General features: G+C 43.1%; 1 protein-coding gene across 1 annotated transcript in view; it reads left to right on the plus strand.

Annotated features, from left to right (window-relative positions):
• The first annotated feature begins 2,414 nt into the window (after positions 1-2,414).
• Positions 2,415-24,104, plus strand: part of SLC22A16 (solute carrier family 22 member 16) — a 33,344-nt gene continuing 11,654 nt past the window's right edge. The window contains exons 1-4 of the mRNA XM_032651518.1: positions 2,415-2,539; positions 12,351-12,830; positions 15,946-16,063; positions 21,546-22,077. Coding sequence (XP_032507409.1) covers positions 2,472-2,539; positions 12,351-12,830; positions 15,946-16,063; positions 21,546-22,077 — 1,198 coding nt within the window. The 5' untranslated portion in view covers positions 2,415-2,471. The remainder of the gene's footprint in view (positions 2,540-12,350; positions 12,831-15,945; positions 16,064-21,545; positions 22,078-24,104) is intronic.

Here is a 24,104-nt window from a genome sequence, read left to right on the forward strand (position 1 = left end):
GCCTTTGTAAGTTCCTGAGTGATAGGGGTGATAGGAGGATCTATTGTTATCATATTTGGTCTTAATTCCCAGTTCCTGACACAAGAGCTTCTAAGACCCTTAGAATCTCTAGAGTGATAAAGGTGTCTTTCTGGTATGGTAGTAAGATGACAGGTGGCTGGAGGCCCCTAGATAACTTAAAAATGGGGGCTGGTTTCTAGAAAGACCAAAGCAGGCATTAGAGAGTTAGAACTTGCAGTCTTACTTTCTGACCTCCCAGAAGGCAGGGAGCTGGAGTGTGAGTTAATCACCAATGGCCAATGATTTAATCAACCATGCCTGTGTAATGTAACCTCTATTGAGACTGAGAGAGCTTCTGGGTTGGTGAACATATGGGGTGCTGGAAAGGTGGCGTGCCTTCCATGCTCCTTCCTCCATACCTCACCCTATGTATCTCTTCATCTGGCTGTTCATCTGTAGCCTTTTATAATAAACAGGTAAATGTAAGTAAAGTGTTTTCCTGAATTCTATGAGCTGTTCTAGAAAATTATTGAACCTGAGGAGGGGGTAGTGGGAACCCTGATTTTTGTCAGTTTATCAGAATTACGGGAAGCCTCAGACTTGCGATTGGCATCTGAAATAGGGGACAGTATTGTGGGACTGAGCCCTCAACTTGTGGGATCTGATGCTAACTCCAATAGTTAGTGTCAGATTTGAATTACATTTAGGTAACCCAATTGGTATTTGGAGAGTTGGAGAATTGGTTGTTGGTATGAGCAAAACCCCACACATTTCATGCCATAAGTGTTCTATGGGCAGAAACAGATCATAATACCGTCTATTCCTAGTTTGTTGAGTGTCTTTATTATGAAAGGATGTTAGGTTTTTTGTCAAATGCTTTTTTTTGCATCTATTGAGATAATCATATGGTTTTTCTTTTTTAGTTTGTTAGTATGGTGAATTTTATTGATTGATTTTCAGATGTTAAATCACTCTTGCTTTCTTGGCATAAACCTTACTTGGTCATGATGTATTGTCCTTTTTATAGAAAGATGCATTCAATTTGCTCAACTTTTGTTAAGAATTTTTTATGTCTATCTTCATGGAGTATACTGGTCTGTGGTTTCCTTATGTCTTTGCCTGGTTCTGGTATCAGGATAATACTGGTCCATAGAATGAGCTGGGAGGTATTCCCTACTCTTCAGTTTTCTTGAAGTGTTATGTGCAGAATCAGTATTATTTCTTCCTTAAATGTTTGGGCCTTGGCTTTTCTTTGCGGGAAGGTTTTTAACTACACATTCAATTTCTTTAATAGATATAGGGCTATTCTGGTTATCTGTTTTTTTCTTAAGTGGGTGTTGGTAGTTTGTGTCTTTCAGGGAATTTGTCCATTTTATCTATGTTGTGCCATTTCTATTTGGTGTAATTAGAATAGCAGATAAAAGTTCAACTTTCCCCATATCTCCACCCCCCCCCACCGCTTCCCCCACCATGTGTACCTCCCCAGCATTTCCAACCTTAAGACTTTCTAGTTAGTAAGAATCTACCTAATTAAAAAAAAATCCATTCCAAATTGTTTATTACTTAATGGATTAATCATTCCAGGAGCATTTGCATTTCAAAAGAAAATAGAATTATTCATAGCAAAAATAAATAAATCGTTAATGGTGTTATTTCAGGCTTTGTGACAAGTAGGTAAGGGAAGTACTTTGGGAGATGCGCTTTCCTCTTTTTCAAATCCTCTTCAAGTACAGGTTTGCTATTTTCACTATTCTGCTTAGGTTTCTACCCAGGGAGTTCCCTTTGCCCTTTGGTTAACATAAGATATTTCACACAGCTCTGCAAGATCCTGCCACTTTTCAGGGTCATCAGAATCCATTCTCTATGCCCTGCTCTTGTACATCCCTGTCCTGGCCCTCAAAAGGGTGGACTTCTCTGAGAAAGCGATATTTGTGCCCAAGAGTGGCGTCCAGAAATGTGCATATAAAACCAAGTGCTGGGGTAGACTCAAGCACAAGTTTGAGAGCCACGGAGGTAAGGCGCGCGGCTCCAGACCGAACCCCGGCCTCCGCATTCCCGCCTTGGGCTGTCGGGCGACAACCTTTACCCAGGCACCAGCGCTTCCCTCGAGCGGCGACCCAAACGGACGTGGTAAATGTCCAGAGTCTGATGGGGCGGCGGGGAGGCCGCGGGAAGTGGCGGGGCTGGGCGCACCGTGCTACTGCGGGCTCCGGGAGCACAGCGCCCTGTGAAAGAGGCCGCGGCGGCGGGGACTCGCTCGATGGGAAGAGAGAGGAACAAAGCCTGGCCCCACGCGCGGCTCGAGCACTTTGACGCGCGGGGGACGCAGAAGCCGGGGCGGGCCGAGGCGCGGCGGGCGGGGGCCGGGCTGGGTTGGGCTAGGCTGGGCTGGGCTGGGCGCTGTGCCCGCAGCCCCCGGCTCTAGGCGAGCCTCGCGCGTCCTGCTTAGGAGCGCGGGGCACGGCGGCAGCATGGGGTGCGGCAGCGTGGGGTCCGGCAACTTGGAGCTGATTTTTGACAGCGTGGGGCACTTTGGCAGGTAGGGAGTTGGAGTGGGGGTGAGGAGGGAGGTCGGTGCCTGGGGGCGGAGGGGGAGCCGAGTCGGGGGAGGCGCCGGTGGGGTCTGTTTCTTCCAGTTGCGACGGGGTTCTCGCGCTGAGCTCGCGATCCGAAAACATTTCCATCCCTCCTTTCCCAGAGAAGTCGGGAGGCCTGCGTCCTGACTCCTGGCCCTGGCTGGGCTCATCCTCTCGAACTCTGGCGGCGGCACCTCCCCAGAGCAAGCAGTGGGCTCTGGGGCTTGCTTCGGGAGTGGTGGGTGCAGGGCTCGTCCGGCGCGCCTACCGCTTGGCAGGTGGAACCTGGGGCGCGCCGTCTGCGGGTGCCGGCGTCCGGAGGCCCGGCTGGAAAGCCAGCTCACAGGAGTAGAGGAATGCCGGTTCTTGGCGGCTCATTTCTCTAATTGGCCAAACGGGCTCCTCTTTCACTTCCCCAGACGACTGCTGCCCCGCCCCGCCCCGCGGTAGAGTCTTCCTCAGTGCCTGGCAGGTATTGAATTGCTCCAGAAACAACCGTTAGCGGTTGTTGTTTTGTTTTTTTCTGTTTATAGAAACCTAATATGTGCCAGCTACACAGTGCTTTATTTGATGCCCACGGAATCTTGCAAAGGGGGTGAATCCTTATCTTAATGATTGGGAAACTGAGGGACCCACAGGTCCCTCAGTCTGTGGGTCAAGGACCCAAAGCTACGGCAAGGTGGGACCTAGGTTTAACCTTTGTACGATTGTCACCCTCTTTTCATTTGTCAAGTTAATTTTAAAAATTTAAAGTATATTCATTCATTCATTCATGGAGAAAACACTTCTCTGTCTGACCTGGAACGTTTTGGGAGGAGAGGTAGCTGGGTGAGGGGCCATACAGCGTGCGGATCAGAGGTTGGGAGCTCAGTCTGAATCCTGGCCTGCCACTCACCGCGAACGTGACCATGGGAATACTGTGCCTCAGTTTCCTATCTGCCAAGTGAGAATTATAATCATTCCTGCCTTTAGCTCCCTCCCAGGCTTGTGGTGAAGAGATGATGATGTGCTGTTCTCCAGGGTGGAAAGTTGCACAAAAAGTTGGTTATGATTCTCAGTGTCCACAAAAAAGAAGTGGTGGAGCAGGTAGAGGAGGGGCAGGAGGTCCCAGCTCTCCCCTGCTTCCTCCTGATACCTGCGTTATTGAATGCTGAGCTGTGCCTGGCTCTGTCATAAGCTCTTTGTATATGTTACCTTCTTTAACCTTCACTACAGTCCCATGATATGGGTGGCATCACTCATTTCACACATGAGAAAACCAGGCCTTGCGCCTAAATCACAAATCTGTTAGTAGCAGAGCAGAATTGGACGTCCATTGGCCTTCACAGTCCATGCTGTCAACCATGGTGCTCTCCTGAGCACGACCCGGGGACTCAGCCAGGTCCTTCATGTATTCCCAGGATCACGTTAGCAGTGAGTGGCAGGCCAGGATTCAGACTGAGCTCCAAACCTCTGATCTGCACGCTGTATGACCCCTCGCCCAATATTCTCTCATCTTAGACTCCTTGAAGAGGAATAGCATGAGGATTACAAAATCAGCTCCGGAGATGGCTGTCTGAGTTCCGATCCTGACTTACCAATTATTAACCGTATGGTCTTGGACATTTGACTTACCACTTCCTCATCTGTAAAATGGGGGTAATAATAGTACTACAAATGTTTATTGTAAGCAATCCACCTTCAGCCTCTCATTTCATCCTCAGAGTAACCCTATGAGGTAGTAGTTACTAATGCCATTCTTTCCCCATGTATTTTAGGGATTAACTAAGATACTTAGGTGCTATAACAAAAAGATCCCTCAGGTGGAGTTTGTTCCTCTCTGGTAACTGTGTAGGGCAGGTTGTGCTCCATGGGGCCGTCCAGGGACCCAAGTGGGTGAGGCAGCTCCACCATCCGCAGCACCGGGGGCAGCTGCTCCATGTCCTTACCCACATGGTCAAATGTGGCTCACCATGGTGGGAGAGGGGAGAATGGATTTTGAGAGACAGCTCTTAGCCAGCCACAATAATGTATGCAAAAGCCTTATTATTCAGTAAGTTCTCAGTAAATCATGGCTATTATTACCTGAGTCCCCATCCTAGTGGGAAGGGTAGATTGTGAAAGCTGCTTATAGGAAGGAAAAGGGTAACAAGTCAATGCTTACAGCAAAAGGTGAGAATAGTGTAAAATATCACAGTACCCATATTTTCTCTAATTGGCATTTGCTCTAATTGGTCTTTTTATTCTTTATAAGTAGAGAGTTTATTGTGTATTATTATTTAGTCTTTTTTTTTTTTTTTTTTGCGGTACACGGGCCTCTCACTGCTGTGGCCTCTCCCGTTGCGGAGCACAGGCTCCAGACGCGCAGGCTCAGCAGCCATGGCTCACGGGCCCAGCCGCTCCGCGGCATGTGGGATCTTCCCAGACCGGGGCACGAACCCGCGTCCCCTGCCTCCGCAGGCGGACTCTATTATTTAGTCTTAAGGAAACCTAGTGAAAGTGTTAAGTAGAAAACCCTAATGATCTCTCATTTCTCATTAGTCATTTCTAAGGTGAGGAAGCACTACCCTAATCGCCTTTAAGAGAGGAAAGCGGGACACCTAAGAAGAATTAGGTTTCCAGGACTCGTCCTGAAGCCATATTGAAGTTACAGAAACTTCATGGCTTAAGTCCCATGTTAGAGGGAGTTGAGGAAACCAAGATTCAGGCATCTGTGTTGGGGGATCTAAGACCCTGGATCTTTGAGTTATCTTGGGATAAAGGGAGAGAGGGTTTAAAATTTCAGAGTTGGAATGTTGAGCCTTGTGACTGACTTAATCTATGGATATAGGTACTGGGGATTTTTCCCCCCAATATATGAACTTCTAGGTTTTTTTTTTTTTATTTTGGCTGCGTTGGGTCTTCGTTGCTGCACACGGGCTTTCTCTAGTTGTGGTGAGCGGGGGTTACTCTTCGTGGGGGTGCGCGGGCTTTTCATTGCAGTGGCTTCTCTTATTGCAGAGCGTGGGCCCTAGGTGCATGGGCTTCAGTAGTTGCGGCGTGGGCTCAGTAGTTGTGGCACGTGGGCTCAGTAGTTGGGGCTCACGAGCTCAGTAGTGTGGCTTGTGGGCTCTAGAGCGCAAGCTCAGTAGTTGTGGTACATGGGCTCAGTAGTTGGGGCTCGTGGGCTCAGTAGTTGGGGCTCGCGGGCTCTAGAGCACAGACGCAGTAGTTGTGGCACATGTGCTTAGTTGCTCTGCAGCATATGGGATCTTCCTGGACCAGGGATCAAACCCTTGTCTCCTGCATTGGCAGGTGGATTCTTAACCACTGCACCACCAGGGAAGTCCCTTAGGTTCTTTTTTGACTTCACCTTATGAACATCATAATAACTAGCACTTTTATGCACCTACAGTATGCCATAGTGCTTTCCATGTATTAACTCTTTACGTTCCCACAACAACCCATTTTTCACGTGAGGAAACTGAGGCTCAGAAAGGGTAAGGATCTTGCCCAAAGACCCAGATGTTAAGGAACCAGAGACAAGATTCAAACCATGGCAGTCTGGCTCTGGATCCATGCTCTTAACAACAATAGGATGACACTAGTTATGCTTCATTATACAGAATTATATAAATCTAGGACCAAAAGTAATCTTCTTCACTTGTCACCCAGATAGCATGAGTCTGTTTCCTGGGGGTTCTGATCATCTTTGCTTTTCCTTGCCTCTGGGTTTCCTGTCTATTGTGTCTGTATGACTCTTTTTCCATTAGCGTTTCTCTCCAGCTGTGGGCACAGTGATATGTTGTGTCTCTGTTGTTCTTTTTTTTTTTTTAATTAAAAAAATTTATTTTGCCCATACCATGTGGCATTGTAGGATCTTAGTTCCCTGACCAGGGATGGAACCTGAGCCGCCTGTAGTGGAAGTGTGGAGTCTCTAAGTCTGTTTTTCTGAAGGGGCCTTAGGCTGGGGGGGACACCTGATGGACAACAATCTTTATAAGGGACAAAGTGATATGTTAGAATGCTAGACACCTAAGGAAGTAGGGTTTTGTTTTTTTCAGGAAGTTATCCTTGTAACAGGGAAAGGGAAATTCAAATTGAAAGAGCGCTCAAGACCTTCCCAGCACGTAGAAAGTATAATTATATGAACTAGCATGGTTTGTTTAGGGACTGCTAAGTGGTTTATTATTTATGGAGTATAAAGTATGAGGGTGAGAGAAGGCCAGTGAGGGGTACACTTACAGTCATCGACAAGAATATTTTTGATGTCATGCTAAGCAGTTTGGGTATTAGGATCACTATGAAGAATGAAAGGTGCATCGGAGGGGCAGAAGTTGGGGCAAAGAGACTGGAGAAGACCCAGGTAAGAGCCCTGGTGGGAGATAATGAGGGTCTGGACCGGAGCAGGGGCAGTGTGAACAGGTAGGATGGGATAGTTTTAACCGGTGGAAATGATGGGTCCTCCAGGCCCTAAGGCATGAAGTGGGAAGGACCATGAGGGGCCCCCATGCCCTGCCCCTACCCCATATTTCTGGTTTGTGTGGATGGTGGTGCCCTAAACTCAGAAGCAGTTACACTCCAGGTGGGGCAGGCTTGGGACTTAGGTATTGAGATCCATTGGAGACTCTTAACGCAAATTCATTGTGGGAATTCCAGGTCGAGACATCCAATAGGCATTTGGGTAAATATGTATTGTTCAGGTAAGACACCTTCTTGTTTTTGTTTTTGTTTTTAATTTTCTTTACTAGTTTTATTTCAGAAGAAGCCAAGAAGTGGTATTACATTGGTACATTAATGATAGAGGCTTGATGGACCAAATTTGACACTTTTATCATTGTAATCATTGTTTTTGAATAGCTAGAAATGCTCATAATGTATATGTGTACACATTCCTATATATTTCTTTTTTTTTGAATGTTGGACCATAGTTTATTCCTGCAAGTCACATTGAAAAGAAAAAACAGCTAACATGGGGGTGGTGGGTGTATGCTGCTGTTAGAATCTTGCGCCACTAAAGTTCTCCATGGCACAAATTATACCCCTTTTGTTGTCATAATAGATACACATAAATTTTTAAAATTTAGAAGTGCCAGTCTTTTTTTTTTTTAAACATCGTTATTGGAGTATAATTGCTTTACACTGTTGTGTTAGTTTCTGCTGTATAACAAAGTGAATCAGCTATATGTATACTTATATCCCCATATCCCCTCCCTGTTGCATCTCCCTCCCACCCCTCTAGAAGACACCTTCTTGTCAGCATGGATTGGGTGGCCAACCAGGGCTGCAGTCTAGACAATACGCACCATGTGGACAGATTGGGTGTGCCTTGGCAGCCATTCCAATCACACCTCAGCAGGGGCATTGGTGAATACTTTTTCCTCTCCCTGGGTCTTGCAAATATAAGACTTCTAAATTGATGTGTTATGTATATACAGAAAAGTGTGTACCTTAATCTACAACTTGATGAATCATCATAAAATGAACACATACGTGTTACCACCCCAGATCACGCCTTCTCACGCCCCCTTTCTCTCCCCCAAACTCACTGCGATCCTCACATCTAACACCATAGGTTAGTTTTGCCTGATTCTAAACTTTGTATAATTGGAGTAAAAACTCACGCACTCTCTGTCTGGCTTCTTTTGCTCAGCACTGTGTTTGTGAGATTCACCGATATCGTATGTCACAGTAGTTTGTGGACTTTCATTGCTGTGTAGTATGTCATGGCATGAATATTCCACAGTTTATTCATTTACTGTCAACAGATATTTGGATTGACTCCAGGTTGGGTTTATTATGAATAGTCTTTCTTGTATATGACTTTCGGGAGCTCATGTACACATTTCATTGGGTATTTTCCTAGGAAAGGAATTGCTCTGTTACCTGAATGTGCATGTGGTCAGCTGCCAAACAGTTTTGCAAAGTGGTTGTAATAAATTATACCCTCGCACGTTGTTTATGAGACTTCCAGTGGCTCCACAACAATTGTTAAGTATTTTGAATGTCAAACGTTGTGTCAGCATATGGTTAAACCAGGGAATTCAATTTTTCGGAGCAGGAAGCTTACTTGCTTGCTTGCTTATTTATTTATTTATTTATTTACGGCTGTGTTGGGTCTTCTTTGCTGCGCGTGGGCTTTCTCTAGCTGTGGCGAGCGGGGGCTACTCTTCCTTGCGGTGCGTGGACTTCTCATTGCGTAGGCTTCTCTTCTTGCGGAGCACGGGCTCTAGGGCGCATGGGCTTCAGTAGTTGTGACATGTGGGCTCAGTAGTTGTGGCTTGTGGGCTCTAGAGCACAGACTCAGTAGTTGTGGCACATGGGCTTAGTTGATCTGCGGCATGTGGGATCTTCCCGGACCAGGGCTTGAACCCGTGTCCCCTGCATTGGCAGGCAGATTCTTAACCACTGCGCCACAAGGGAAGCCCCTCTCCTGGGAAGCTTTTTAAGCTTGTATAGAGTCCTGGATCCCACCTCAGGCCTCCTGAGGGTGGGGGAGAGAAGACAAATCCCAGCTTCAGAGGCCTGCCAGGGTAGGTGCTCTGTTGCGGGGACTGTGTGTGAATGGAGGATGAGAATAGAACACTTGTGTGACTCTGTAGAGAACTCTAGTGACAACTGTGCGGTTCAGGTTGGCTGGGGAAGGACCTGAGGCCAGGAAGGTGGTGACAAACTAGAGAAGCTGGTGGGATTCAAAGACTGGAGCCCTGGACGGTTCAGGAGGTGGGGTGAGTGGGAGGGACGGGGGAGCTGGGAGGATGGGAGGCCGTGGTCAGAGAGCAAAATGTGAACTTTTCAGCAGTGGAGCTGCTCCAGGTGATGAGACTACTTAGGAACCAAACCCAAACGCCTTCAGGGGCAGGTAAACTTCAGACAAACAAAATCTGTCTGCTGCTTGCGGGGGCTGTGTCGTGCTTTGCAGTGTTGGAATTTGTGGGGTGGGGAGGAGTGGAAGACTTATAACCATGATGTATGTTACATTCTCAGTCATATTCATATAGGATGCCTCTTAGGTCCCAAACAGGATTTGGTCGCAAGAGGATCTGGTGCCCAAGTCTTTCATTGCCTCGGTGTCTGGCAGTTAGACACTGGCCCACCACAGACTCCACTCTGTAATGATCTGGACAGGGTGATTCTCCCTCTGTTCTAGACACCAGGAGCTTGCCTTTAGTGAAAGACTCCATGCTGCCCTTTTCCTCTGGCATCTCCCAGGCAGCATTTATAACTTTTACCATAATTTATATAACTAAACTCCTGCTGGAAGACATTTAAATTTCCAGTGTTTTCCAGTTACAGACTAAACTTGTACATTAACTTTGGGAGAGTTGATATCTTTATGATGTTGAGTACTTGTTACTCCAGGGAAGTAAAGAATAAAACTTACTCTCAAGGGCAGATGGTAATACCCATTAGTCTAATATCTTCTAGTGTAGTAGAGATGCTTAGGTGCTTGATTTTAAAAAAAGAATTAGTAAATCTGAACTCTTTTCTTAAGTAAGATTAGCTTTCCACTTTATTTATATGAGTAATTTGCTAAGCAAAGATTGACCAAATTTCAGGTCACTGTCGGTTTCAGTTTGTAAATTTGGAGACCCTACATTTACTTTTAAAATTTTGAATAAACTTTTAATTTTTGGATAATTTTAGAGTTACAAAATAGGTGCAAAGAGAGTAAGGAGTGTCCCTGTGTGACCCTCATCAAGTTTCCCCCATTGTTAACACTTTATATTACCATGGGATATTTGTCAAAACTGAGAAACAGACATTAGTACGTTACTATTAGCTAAACTCTAGACTTTATATAGATTTCATCAGTTTTTCCAGGAATGTCCTCTTCCTGTTCTAGGATCCAATCCCAGGTACCACACTGCATTTAGTTGTCATGTTATCCCACTCTTCTCTGGTCTATGGCAATTTCTCAGTCTTTCCTTGTTTTTTATGACCTTGACACTCTTTAGGCGTATTGACCAGGCAACCTATAGAATGTCCCCCAATCTGGGATTATCTGTTGTTTTTCTTATGATTAAACTGGGGTTATGGTTTTTGGAAAGAAGGCCACAGAGGTGAAGTGCCTGTTCATCACATCATATGAGGGGGAATGTGATAATCCATACAACATCACTGAGGATGTTAACCTTCAACATCCGGTTAAGGTAGTGTTCGCCAGATTTCCCCACTGTGAAGTTTCCTTTTATCCTACTGTGTTCTTTGGAAATGAGTCACTAAGTCTAGCCAAGGGGGAAAGAGTGGGAATTAAGGTCCATCTTCTGTAGAGAGGGAATATCTACAGGTATTAGTTGGAATTCTACTGTAAGAAAGATTTGTTTCTTCTTTCTTTTTTCTCTATTTGTTCAGTCATTTTCTTATATAAGTATGGTGTATTTGTCAGGGTTCTCCAGAGAAACAGAATCAGTAAGAGATAGATAGATATAGATAAAGGTAAGAGGAGATTTATTATAGGAAGTAGTTCATGTGGTCCTGGAGGTGAGAAGTCCCACAATGTGATGTCTGCAAGCTTGGGACCCAGTGCTATAATTCAGTCCAAGTCCAAAGGCCTGAGAACAAGAAGCTGATGGTGTAAGTCCTGGTCTCAGTCCAAAAGCCCAAGAACCAGGAATGCCAGTGTCTTTGGAGAGCAGGAGAAGATGGATGTCTCAGCCCAAGCAGAGAGATCAAATTCGCCCTTCCTCCACCTTTTGTTCTATTCAGGCACTCAACAGATTGGATGATGCCCACCCCCATTGGTGAGGGCGATCTTCTTTACTCAGTCACATGCTAATTTCCTCCAGAGTCACCCTCACAGACACACCAGAAATAGTGTTTTATCAGATGTCTGGGGATCCCTTAGCCCAGTCAAGTTGACATGTAAAATTAAACATCATAGTATAGGACATCATATCATATGACATCATATCATATCATATATCGTATATCCCAAAGTATCAAAAGGATTGTCAGTGCAGGCTATTTTTCAACAGGTTAAAAAAAAAAATGACACGAATGCTCACTAGATCTGATTTGCCTTCTAAATGACGTAGTTGTGAATACATTTTATTCAAAAGCTATCAGCATGTGTACTGCTGGAGTTCAAATAATTTTAAATGTTGTGAAACTAATTCTATTGATGTAGCTAGTGGGTGAATGGCACTTTCACATTACGGTGCTACCTCAGGTTTTAGCTTGACATTTGGAAAGAGCTTGCTTTGGCTTAAGATAGACTGAATTTATCTCCCAGCTCTTAATTCTGTGCTCTGAGCAAGTCACTGGCCTTCCCTGAGCCTCAGTTTCCCTCTCTGTAAAATGGAAATAAAAACTACTTCATGGAATTCTTTAAAAATGTTTTATTTTATTTTATACTTTGGATTATACTGTGCTATTTATTTTGTTGCTCAGATTGTCTCAGCTTTGCCCTTTGGGAGCTCCTTCATACTGGTTCCTCTGTCCCCTTGACATGCCACCACGTTTTTTGTATTTTGAGTACTTCCTTACTTTCTGATACTGTAAGATGCTCCAGGCTTATTTTGTATTCTCCCTGTCCTGGTCTTAGAATCAGACATTTTTCCTGGTTCCTATTATTGGAGAATGATATTTAGAGCCCAAGATCTGGGCACCGATGTGCTTCTGCTATTGGGATATCATTGCTTTTAGGCCCTGTTGACAGATATATACACATATGTATACACACATATCTATAATTATTTCTGTGTTTATCCCTTTATCCAAGCTAAGGCATAATGGAGACCTTTCATATTTGCATATGTCTTTTTTTAGCCCATAGGCCAGATATAATAACTTGATTTTTTTTTCTCTTTGCAGATACCAGATATTCCTCTATTTTATATGTGCCTTCCAGAACATCTCTTGTGGTATCCATTACTTGGCTTCTGTGTTCTTGTCAGTGTCCCCACAGCATACTTGCAAGCCCCCAGGCAATGTGAGTCGGGTTCTTTTCCAAGATATCTCTAGTTGGAGGTTGGAGGACATCTGGACCCAGTTTTCCATCGGCCGTGAAGATCACATCATAGTGCAGCTACAGGACGGTGAGATTTGGGAGCTCACAAGCTGTCACAGGTTCCGGAGGGATGACAAGTCGAGTTTGAACTATGACTATAACGGCCATAAGAGTAGTTTCCCTTGCTTGGATGGCTACATCTATGACAAGAGCAAGTGGCGCAGCACCGTGGTGACTGAGTGGGATCTGGTGTGTAACCGAGAATGGTTTGGAAGGCTGATCCAGCCTACATTTATGCTTGGAGTCCTGCTGGGAGCGGTGATCTTCGGCTACCTTTCTGACAGGTAAAATGAAATGTTTAGTATTGTTACATCAGCGTAGGGTTCATTTTCCTATCTGATTTTCTTAGGGGACAGGGAATTATGTTCAAAACTGGAGTCATTTTCATACCTCCTATCTAAATTCCTTGCTGATCTGTTATTTAGAGACACAAAATAACATAGCGTTTAGGGGATGGGTTCTGAAGACAGTCTGCCTGTGTTCTGCCATTTATTAGCTGTGGGACCTGGGTGAATTGCCTAACATGTGTTTTAGAATCTCATGTGTAAGCTGGCAATGAAAATAATAGCGCTCACCTCAGGGGGTTATTGCAAAATTAATACAGAAAAAGTACCTTGGACACATAACCACTCAGTAGGTACCTATATAACCACTCAGTAGTGAATTTTTTTTCTTTCAATAGATTTGCTTTTTAGGATAGTCTGGTCCTAAGCAATAATATCTATGAAATTGTGTGATATACCAGCCATATTTTTAAGAAATACACATTAAAATGAATATGTAGCTCTTAAAATAAAGCAAAGTTCATCTCCATATGGACATGGGCCACACTTTTTATATCTGTCCTAAAGTACAGAGATGAACTTATTTATTTAAGTTCATCCCCATAGTTGTGAGTTTTACAGGTATGTGCTGGGCACTGGGAACCTAAAAACAACTGCTTAGGTCAGAAATCCCTGCCCTCAGGGTGTGCTAGTCAAATGGGGCCAACAAACACGTCCAAATAAAAATTATAGGGCTTTGTTTTGTCCAGGGCCATACTAGAAGTAAAAGCAATGGAGGCAAAGACTGTGGAAGCCTAAAGGGAGGAGTACCCAGGTCTTTACCCGCCAACACACACATCCCCTCCAGGAGGTGGCATTTGAATAATAAAACTGGAGCAGAAGTGGAGTCTAGTTATTATTTGGTGATTGAAGTTATGTTTCAGTGTTTAAGAATCTTCTGCTTCATAACTGTCTTCCTGGGAAGTGTGGAAGTTAGGGTGTCAGTGGGGAGAAGAACAAAATAGGAGATGAAGAGGTAGATATTCCCTTTTGGTAAGTCTGTCAGTGGAGGAACTGCAAGATGCAAGGTGGCTACCAGCGTGATGGGGTCCAGAGAAGGTTCTTGTCTTTGACTGGAAGAGACTTAAACTGAAAGGGAGAAGTCAGAGGAGAGCGAAAGACAGAGGAAAAAGAAGTAATTGGTAGAATAAGACCTCAGAGGAGGTGGGAAGGGACATGATCCTATACAAAGACTGCAAAATGGTATTTGGAGAGAAAAGGGTGTGTGTCTCTGGAGAGGAGGAAAGAAGAGAAGCCTGAAGGCAGATGCAGGTCATGTTGGCAGGTGGGCAGACCAGGAACTTGTGGGGCTTTCTCCTTGATGGTCTCTGTTCTCTGCAGGAGAGGGCTGCTCATCTGCTGAGAGTGAAGACTTTGTGGGTGGTACAGGGGGTTGATTAGGGATGGATGAAGAATAGTTTTAAATGACATTCAGGGCTCAAATGAGATTGGGAACATTTATGTGCAGGGCCCACAATCCCAACTAATGCATGTGGGAGCAGAGAAGGCTGAGGCCATAAAAGTGACAGTTTCCAGTTTGCTTGCATACTGCTGCACTGGGCAAGCCTGTTGGTTGGAATCTTAGGACTGTATTTTTTTTTGCCTTACAATTATCTGTCAGGGACATCTCACGGAGAAAATATCTGCAAATCACATGTCTAATGATAGTCTAGTATCTAGAATATATAAAGAACACTTATAACTCAACAGTAAGAAGACAAATAACCCAATTTAAAAACGGACAGATGATCTGGAGAGATATTTTGCCAAAGAATATATACAAATGGCCAAAAAACACATATAAAAATGCTCAACATCATTAATCATTAGGAAAACGTAAATCAATGCCACAGTGGGATAACCTCTGCTCACTAGAATGGCTATAATCAAAAAGACAGGCAACCACAAGTGTTGCCAAGGATGTGGAGAAATTGGTGGGATTGTAAAACTGGGGCAGCCATCCTAGAAAACAGTTTGGCAGTCCCTCAAAACATTAAACATAAAGTAGCTTATGACCCAGCAATTCCACCCCTAGGTATATATCCAAGAGAATTGCAACATAACTTTACACAAAATCTTGTTCGCAAATATTAATGGCAGCATTATTCATAATAGCCCAAAAAGTGGAAACAATCCAGGTGTCCATCAACTGATGAATGGATGAACAAAAGGTGGTATTAGCCATGCAATGGAATGTTATTTAGTCATAAAAAGGAATGAAGGACTCTAACATGGATGAAGATTTAAAACATAATGCTTAGTGAAATAAGCCAGGTTATATACTGGGCAACTCCATTTATGTATAGAGTCCAGAATAGGCAACTCTGTAAAAACAGAAAGCAGATTAGGGGCTGCCAGGGGCTAGAGGGAGCAGAGCATGGGGCATGATGACTCCTGGGTGCGGTTTCTTTTTGGAGTGATGAAAATGCCTTGGAACTAGATAGTAGTAAGAGTTGCGCAACTCTGTGAATACACTAAAAGCCACTGAATTGTGTACTTTAAAAGGTTGAACTTTATGGCATGTGAATTACATCTCATGTTTTTTTAAGTCTGCAGGCATATAATTGTTATTTGTTTGCTTTTTAGGCAAAGAAATGCACTTCCCAATTATGAAAATATAGGGCAAGTAAGCAGCTTATTCTAGTAGCAGAATGTAGCCAGACTTCTGTTTTTAGAGGGCCTTAGTAAGAGTTGTCTCCCCTTGGTGGGCTGAGCCAGCCCAACAGAGAAGATGATCCAACAGGTCACAGAGCAGGTCCTGACAGGGAAAGGACAAATCTTCCCTCTCCTTGCTCCCAATCTCAGGTTAGGTGGTCCTTTGGGGACCACCCAGAGTGATCGAGTGTGTATATGAGCAGATCAGGTGGAGACCAGTCCACTGAAAAACTGGCCTCTTGAAGAAATCATGTGTTAACTCACGATTTGCTCAAAATAAATGAATGAGTAACAACAATCAAATATTGATACATAAGCTACTAAAATATAGGTAGCACTTATCTTTCATGAATTAGGGTGGATGTTTTCAACTGTTGCAGCCACACCTTGCTCCTTCCTCTGTGTAATTCTTATTTTTCAGGGCAGGAAGACGACTTGTCCTGTGGGCCACGAGCACTGGTGTATTTTTGTTTGGCATAGCAGCGGCATTCACGTTTGATTATTACAGCTTCATAGTCGCACGCTTCCTTCTTGCTATCGTGAGTTGGGTTGTTGTTGTTGTTTGTTTTGTTTTGTTTTGTTTTGCCTCTTTAATTCCACTGCAGGACTTTTATATTCAACCTTAACTCTCTTAGTCTTGTTCATTTAGAATCTAGTGAGAGAGATCAAGGACTAATCTTTGTTCACTCCACCGCAGAAGTCTTCCTGTAGAATATTAGTGTCCTATGCTTAGAATGAAACTCATTAAAATGAAAAATTGTTGCTTAGTAGGCAGAAACTTTACATTTGACTCAATGCCTGACAGGTAATCCACATTCCATGATTGCTAACAGCAAGGATTTGTGGAACATCACTTCCACTTGGCATTGTACTGGGGATTCTAGCCGATACTCTAAAGCAAAAGAGAGAGAGGAGACAGGGAGAACAAGAGGGAGAGAGGAAGGCATAAGGGGAAAGAAAGAAAAAAAATTCATCATTTGTAGCCATTACAAATAATCGCTACAAATTGTTTTACTTCTGAGCAATTGTATGGGTCTAGTCAGGCTTTGTATGCATGAGCCAAACAGAAGGTTCAGTTGTATTGTTAAGAAAGTCATTTGTATAATGTGCAGGAAGAATGAGAACAAGAAGGCATCGGGCATTTCTGTTATGGGGAACAGGGGAGTAGAGTGGAAAGGGCATGAGTTTGAATCCCAGCTTTGTCATGTATTGGCTTCTCAACTGTATGACCTTGGGCAAACACCTTATCCTCTTCAAACCTTAATTTCTGATCTATAAACTGTAGAAAATAATACCTGCTTCACTGGGCTGTTACCAGGATTCATGTAAGCATCCACAGTTCAGTACCTGGCACGGACTTGGCACTCCCTACAAGGGTGCTATTACTGGAAGTGGACCAGAGAGTGAGGAAGCTGTTTGCACACTTGGTGAGGCTTCCAGACAGCTTCCAAACTACCAAACAACAGCAGCAGTGGTTCTGTTTGGAGGTCACTGGTCAAGGATAACCAGGTGAAGTTTTATCTTCAGGGAGAGCTTGTGATCTTGCTGAACACAGAGCAGGGCATGCATCCCCTCTCACCAGAATGGATGATCCAAGGGTCTGGAGAGAAGCCAAGGACTTCAGTCTCAGAAGAAGAGGTCACTGCACCCCCTCAGAGGGCAAGGTGGTGTATTCTCTTTTGGAGTCTTCATCGATGGCTGGGAAGTGTTCCTAGAAGGCCACACAGATGGCCAAGGATAGGAGGATGCATTAAAAAAAATTTAGGAGAATTGAAGGTGTTGCATCTTAAAAAAATGTATATATATCTAGGTATGTAGAGAGTTTTTAATACAAAAGATAACAACCAGCGGTTCTGTCTCCACTGAGGATGGAATAAGAGGAAATGGCTCTGTAGCTACAGAGTGAGATTTGATAAGAGACCTTCTGGTGAGAATGATGGTACAACAGAGGCACAGACAGGACTTGAGAGGGTGTGGAGCCCTCTTTTGGAAGATTTAAGAGGATAATTCTAAAAATATCTGTTTCAGTCTTGCAAAATACCATGAGTTGATTTCCAGAGCCAAGAAAATGAGACAGGCCACCCATAGAATACATCTGTAAAATGTGGCCTTAATTTTCTGTGGCTCCTTCCTTTGGTTTTTATAGGAAATGTATTTGTGATACAATTTTGAGTAGGGAAGATGCAGGCAGATTCATTCACTCAGCACATTTATGGATCTGCCTACAGAGTGTAATGCTAAGTAAACCTGACCAGGCTGTTTCAGTATCCCTACATCGTAGGGCAAGTCAAGACACTGACGGTCCATTTTAAAAACCCATACAATGTTGACGATGGAGGACTAACAGTGGAGGGGGTCCCGCAGCGGGGGATGGGATGGAGAGTCTGGAGAGTCAGGGGCCTTTTAGTCTGAGGGGTGGATGAGAGAAGAACCTTCCAGGCAGAGGCAGCAACAAGTGAGAAGGCCCTGAGACGTGAAGAAACTGAAGGTCCCGATGCCTGGAGAATAGAGAGGAGGTGAAATGCATGATAAGGCTGAAGGAGAGAGAGAGGACGAGGCAGGGCCTTGTAGGATGACAGTTTGCCTGGTTTCATAAAGGCAATGGGAATTCCCTGAAGGAGTTCAGTGAATTCAGGGGTGAAGTGGTCATTTTGGCTGCTATGTTCGGGGTGGGGTCAGGGTAGATGTGAAGAATAGAGTGTTATTAGTAGAGGTGACAGGTATGAATGGTGTCAAGGAGGCTTCTGGAATTATTTAGGCAGTTGTGCAATGGATTGTTTGAACCCAGTGACAGAAGTAACCAGTAGGAAGTGGGAGTGAACACAAAAAGAACTGGCATGAAAAAAACATTTTGGGGACTGATGTTATAACTTACTTTAATGGGGAAATGTGTAGTATTTGAAGGTTTAAATTTACCAAACAACTGGATTCTTCAGTATGGGAGTCCTCATTATCAGGGTTCGTTATTGAGTCTTGCAATTACAAGGTTTCGTGGGGAAATAAAAGCTGTTGCCACAAAATATGAAACTGACCATTAGTACAATAGTCCCCATCAAGCACCTCTCTGCTTACTGCTAGTAGGCTAGCCTCTTTGCGACTCTGACGCAAAGTGAAATTGCAGATCTTACAAAAGATTCTAGATTACAGAAAGTCTTTGAAAGCAGTGGGGGAAAACTGCCTGAATCCTACACAGATCCCTTGACCAATTGGGATCTGGCAGAGATAAACCAGTTAACTTTTTTTTTTTAATTAATTTTTATTGGAGTATAGTTGATTTACAATGCTGTGTTAGTTTCTGTCGTACAGCAAAGTGAATCAATTATACATACACATATATCTACTCTTTTTTAGATTCTTTTCCCATATAGAAACCAGTTAACTTTTGAAGAAATTAACATCCACAAGGATAATGACAAGATGAGCCTTCAAAAGAGTATGATTCAAATATCAAAGGATTAAGAGAGGCCTTTGGAGAAATCAGTGGCACTCTAGAATAATTTTGCAAAAATTAATTTTACGATTTGTTTTATAAAAGTCAAATGTGAAATAATTTTGTAGGAAAAATTCTAATCCTTTCACCACCACCCCCTCCACACACACACAAAAAAATCCATCATTTGTTTCATTCTTTGTTTATTCCATGAGGGGTCACATATTGTTATTATAATCTAAATTTTGTTAAATTAAAGACAGGCCTATTTTGGGGGGCTTCCCTGGTGGTGCAGTGGTTAAGAATCTGCCTGCCAATGCAGGGGACACGGGTATGATCCCTGGTCCAGGAAGATCCCACATGCCGCGGAGCAACTAAGCCCATGTGCCACAACTACTGAAGCCTGCACTCTAGAGCCCGCGAACGACAACTACTGACCCGGGTGGCTAGAGTCAGTGCTCTGCAACAAGAGGAGCCACCACAATGAGAAGCCCGTGCACCGCAACAAAGAGTAGCACCCCCCCCACCCCTGCTCACCGCAACTAGAGAAAGCCCACACACAGCAACAAAGACTCAATGCAGCCATAAATAAATAAATTTATTTATTTATTAAAAAAAAAAGATAGGCTTATTTTCAAAATAAAGTTTTTTCCCCCATTTTTTTTATTGTGGTAAAATACACATAACAATATTTACCATCTTAACTATTTTTTTTTCTTTTTTGTGGTATGCGGGCCTCTCACTGTTGTGGCCTCTCCTGTTGGGGAGCACAGGCTCCGGACGCGCAGGCTCAGCGGCCATGGCTCACGGGCCCAGCTGCTCCACGGCATGTGGGATCTTCCCGGACCGGGGCACGAACCCGTGTCCCCTGCATCGGCAGGCGGACTCTCAACCACTGCGCCACCAGGGAAGCCCCAATCTTAACTATTTTTAAGTGCATATAGTTCAGTACATATTAAGTACATTTATATTGTTGTGCAAGCATCACCACTATCCATCTCCAGAACTCTTTTCATCTTGCAAATCTGAAACTCTATATTCATTAAACAATAACTCCCCATTCCCTCTTCCCCCCCGACCCCTAGCAACCACCATCCTGCTTTCTGTCTTATGAATTTGACTGCTCTAGGTACCTCATAAAAATGGAATCACATAGTATTTGTCTTTTTGGAGTTAGCTTATTTCACTTGGTATAATGTCCTCAGAGTTCATTCATGTTGGAGCATATGTCAGAATATTCCTTTTTTAAAGCTAAGTAATACTCCATTGTATGTATATACCACATTTTGCTTATCCATTCATCTGTTGATGGATGCTTGGCTTGCTTCCACATTTTAGCTACTGTGAATAATGCTGTTATGAACATGGGTATAAAAATATTTCTTTGAGATCTCACTTTCAGTTCTTTTGGGTATATTCCCAAAATAGGATTGTTGGATCATATGGTAATGATATTCTTAATTTTTTGAGGAATTCCCATACTGTTTTCCATAGCAGCTGTACCATTTTACATTCCTACCAATAGTGCATATGGGTTCTGATTTCTCCACATACTCACCAACACTTGTTATTTTTTGTTTGTTTGTTTTCTTGATACTATCCATCCTAATGGCCATGAGGTGGCATCTCACTGTGATTTTGATTTGCATTTCCCTAATGATTAGTAATGCTGAGCATCTTTTTGTGTGCTATTTGCCATTCCTGTATTTTCTTTGAAAAAATCCATTTTTGAATTTGATTGTTTGTTTGGTTAGCAGACGTTTGGTCCTGTCCAAAGCATCCATAAAACATTTGGTCCAGGCCAAAAGGTACTTGATATTTGGTCCTGTCCAAAACCATTTGACATAGACCAAATATGCTCGTGGATGTTTTGGATAGGAGCAAATTTCAAGGACCTTTTGGTGTGGACCAAATGTTTTGTGGATGTTTCTGACAGAACCAAATATCCTGTAAGGGTTTGTTTTATTGTTGAGTTTTAGGAGTTCTCTACATACTCTGGATGTTAGTCTCCTATCAGATACATGATTTGCATATATCTCATTCCGTAAGTTGGCTTTTCACTCTGGTGATAGTGCCCTTTGATGCACAGAAATTCTGAATTTCCCTGAAGTGCAGTTTGTCTGGTTGTTTTGTTGTTATTGCTATTGCCTGTCAAAATGAAGTTTTTATCAAATCTTTTTTCTTCTCACTAGTTACCATAAATTGTCCCCATTTAAAATTTAGGATTTGATAATAAGGCTCTTCTCTATATAGATGAATTGATACACACATTTGCAAGGAGCTGAGACATAAATTCACACTGTGAAGGAATATTTAAATGAAGCAAAAGGCAGTGTCTAACATTTATATCATGCATAACCACTCAAGTTTTGCCATTTGGGGTGGACAGGGTGTGGGAAGATGAAAGGACCCATTTAAAGAAGAAGGATGGATCGGATTAAACGCCATTGTATAAACATGATACGGGTTTCAGAAAACAATGCTTTGTCATTTTCTTTCTTGCCTATGTGTGATTTGCAGAGAGATTTGACTCCTTAGTAGTTATGTGTGTGACCTTAAATCTGGACCACCCTCCCTGCTTTGTTTTGCAGTCTGGAAGTGGCTATCTCGTGGTGGTGTTTGTCTATGTGACAGAATTTGTCGGCATGAAGTCTCGGACGTGGGCATCCATCCACTTGCATTCCTTTTTTGCTTTTGGAACCATGGTGGTGGCTTTGACGGGCTACTTGGTCAGGACCTGGTGGATCTATCAGATAGTCCTCTCCACAGTGACTGTCCCCTTTGTCCTGTGCTGTTGGATGCTCCCAGAGACACCTTTTTGGCTTTTCTCAGAGGGAAAATATGAAGAAGCACAAAAAGTAATTGATACGATGGCCAAGTGGAATAGGACGAGATCCTGTAAACTGTCAGAACTTTTATCACTGGATCACAATGGTTCTGCTGGTAATAAGCCCTCTCAAGTTGAGAAGCACACCCTATCAGATCTGTTTTATGACTGGAGTATTGGAACAAGGACACTTATTGTTTGGCTGATTTGGTTCACAGGGTGTTTTGGGTTCTACACCTTCTCCTTGAATTCTGTTAATTTGGGAGGCAACGAATATTTAAATCTCTTCCTCATGGGTAAGTGGTTAAATTACATTTAAGTTGTAGCCGTGAAGTGAAATTTCTACCAAGTTTTGAGAATGTTTCTATTGTCTTTTTTTCTACCAGGAACAATACTGCCAACTACATGATTATGGTCTCTTTTAGTGTTACACATGTATATATTCTCTTTTAAAAAAATGCAAACAGAAGACTTGAGTCCCTTCTTCCTCTTCTGCCTCTTCTCCTTGTTTGCTTCCTTTCTTTAAGCCCATTGCCATCTCAGAACTATCTTTCAGAGGTAACTTCTATAAACTTTGGCTTGTACTTTCAGATCTCTTTTTATGCATCTCCATACATTTGTGCAGATAAACGTTTTATATTTTAACATAAATGAGATTATTCACTACATACTGTTCTTTGCAAGTTGCATTCCTTTTAATATTTAACATGTCTTGGAGATCTTCTGGTATCTTTCTACCTTCGAATGTCCTTAATTTAGGAATTTTAGTCAGTAAAATAACCTAAATACATGCAACTGTAACTTATGTTGTCATGCTTCTTTTAATTCAGTAGCAGGTTAAAATAGCTTCAGATACTGCTGTGATAGCTTGAGGTGTGACTCCTAGGGTAAACCAAATTCACACCAGACACGAGAGAATTATCAGAAATGCATTTGTCCAGCTGGTTACTTCCGTGTAGGCTGCTTGTATTTGATATTATCCCCAGAAAAGTTTGCTTTAAAATTTTTATACATAGCTAACATCCCTTCTCATTAAAGTGTTCTAATGAGACACTGTTTTTGTTTATTATAGCTCAGCAGAAATTATGAGAGAAGTAATTTTAAGAAAAAAACTTTACTCTTTCTTTGGGCAGACCAACAAGTTTGTAAAAAGAGCCTATCTTGACTTCAAACACATTCTATGTGTCAATTGGAGAAAGGATGCAGTATTCGTAGAACAGAGCAGCAAATGATAGGAGAATGAAGTAGGGTGGGGTGTGGCATGGGGAAGCTTAGGAGTGCTGGAGTTTTCGATCTTTATGCTATAGTCTTAATTTTGATGGAGATGTAAATTCTCAAGAAACCGGGCAATCTCGTAAATATAAAAATCTTTCCGAGAAAAATACCATGGTTTTATAGTCTCCACCGCCTTTGATTTTTCAGGTCATTATCCTTGCCAGCAGCCCTCTGCCTGAGAGGTGATTCTAGTCAACACTTCCGTGCTGTGAAATTTTTGCACAAGTTTTCATCTCCTGAGATGGTTTGGTGCTGGTGGGAATTTCAGCTTAGGTTTTGTGCTACTTGCAGGTGATAAGCGCTACAGTAGCCTGAAGACATATCTTTGAGGTTATGTGGAGACAGGAGCAGAATGGGGTTATACATTATAAAGTAAAGAAGATAAGGGCACATGGTCCTAATCCCAGACAGATTGGGCCTCATTGGTTGCACCATTTCTATCCCAGACATAGTCAAGTCAAAATTTAGATGCAGCATCTATACAACAACTCAAGAAACATCAAGGTGGAATGTACTTTAAAAGGTCTCTTCAGCTGTTTCCCAGTTGCTGTGCAGCTTTGCTAGACTCCAGGAAGTCGGTTGCTGGCCTTGCACACAGTGCTGTAGAGAGGGGAGCCCTGAGTCAGACGTGGAGGGAACCAGACATGAGGGAGGGAGGTTGCAGGAAAGGGGCCTTGGTTCCCAAAGACCAGTCCCTGAGCTGTCACTTACTCACTGGGCTCAAGTCATTTAATCTGAGTTGGAAAGTGGGGGTAATAATCCAGGCCTATTCCCATGAGGTTCTCATGGGAATCATTGATTTATTTGACCTTGAAAAGTGTTTGATAAACAAACAAGCAAAATAAAGAGTAGAGTAATAGATGTACCTACTGTTCGGGCCTGGAGGCATGGACCCTACAGCAGGGTCCGTGAAAGGGAGGCCTTTTCTCTGGAGTTGTTTATTTTCCATGTTAATGAAAAGGAGGGAGGCTGTCTCTCCAATGGGGCTCAGAATGTTATTTTTTTGTCTTTGCCCAGCCATTTTTTTTGGTCTTTTTTTCTGAGCAGC

The sequence above is a fragment of the Phocoena sinus genome, chromosome 12 (assembly GCF_008692025.1).
Source record: "Phocoena sinus isolate mPhoSin1 chromosome 12, mPhoSin1.pri, whole genome shotgun sequence".
In the NCBI taxonomy this organism is placed as follows: domain Eukaryota; kingdom Metazoa; phylum Chordata; class Mammalia; order Artiodactyla; family Phocoenidae; genus Phocoena; species Phocoena sinus.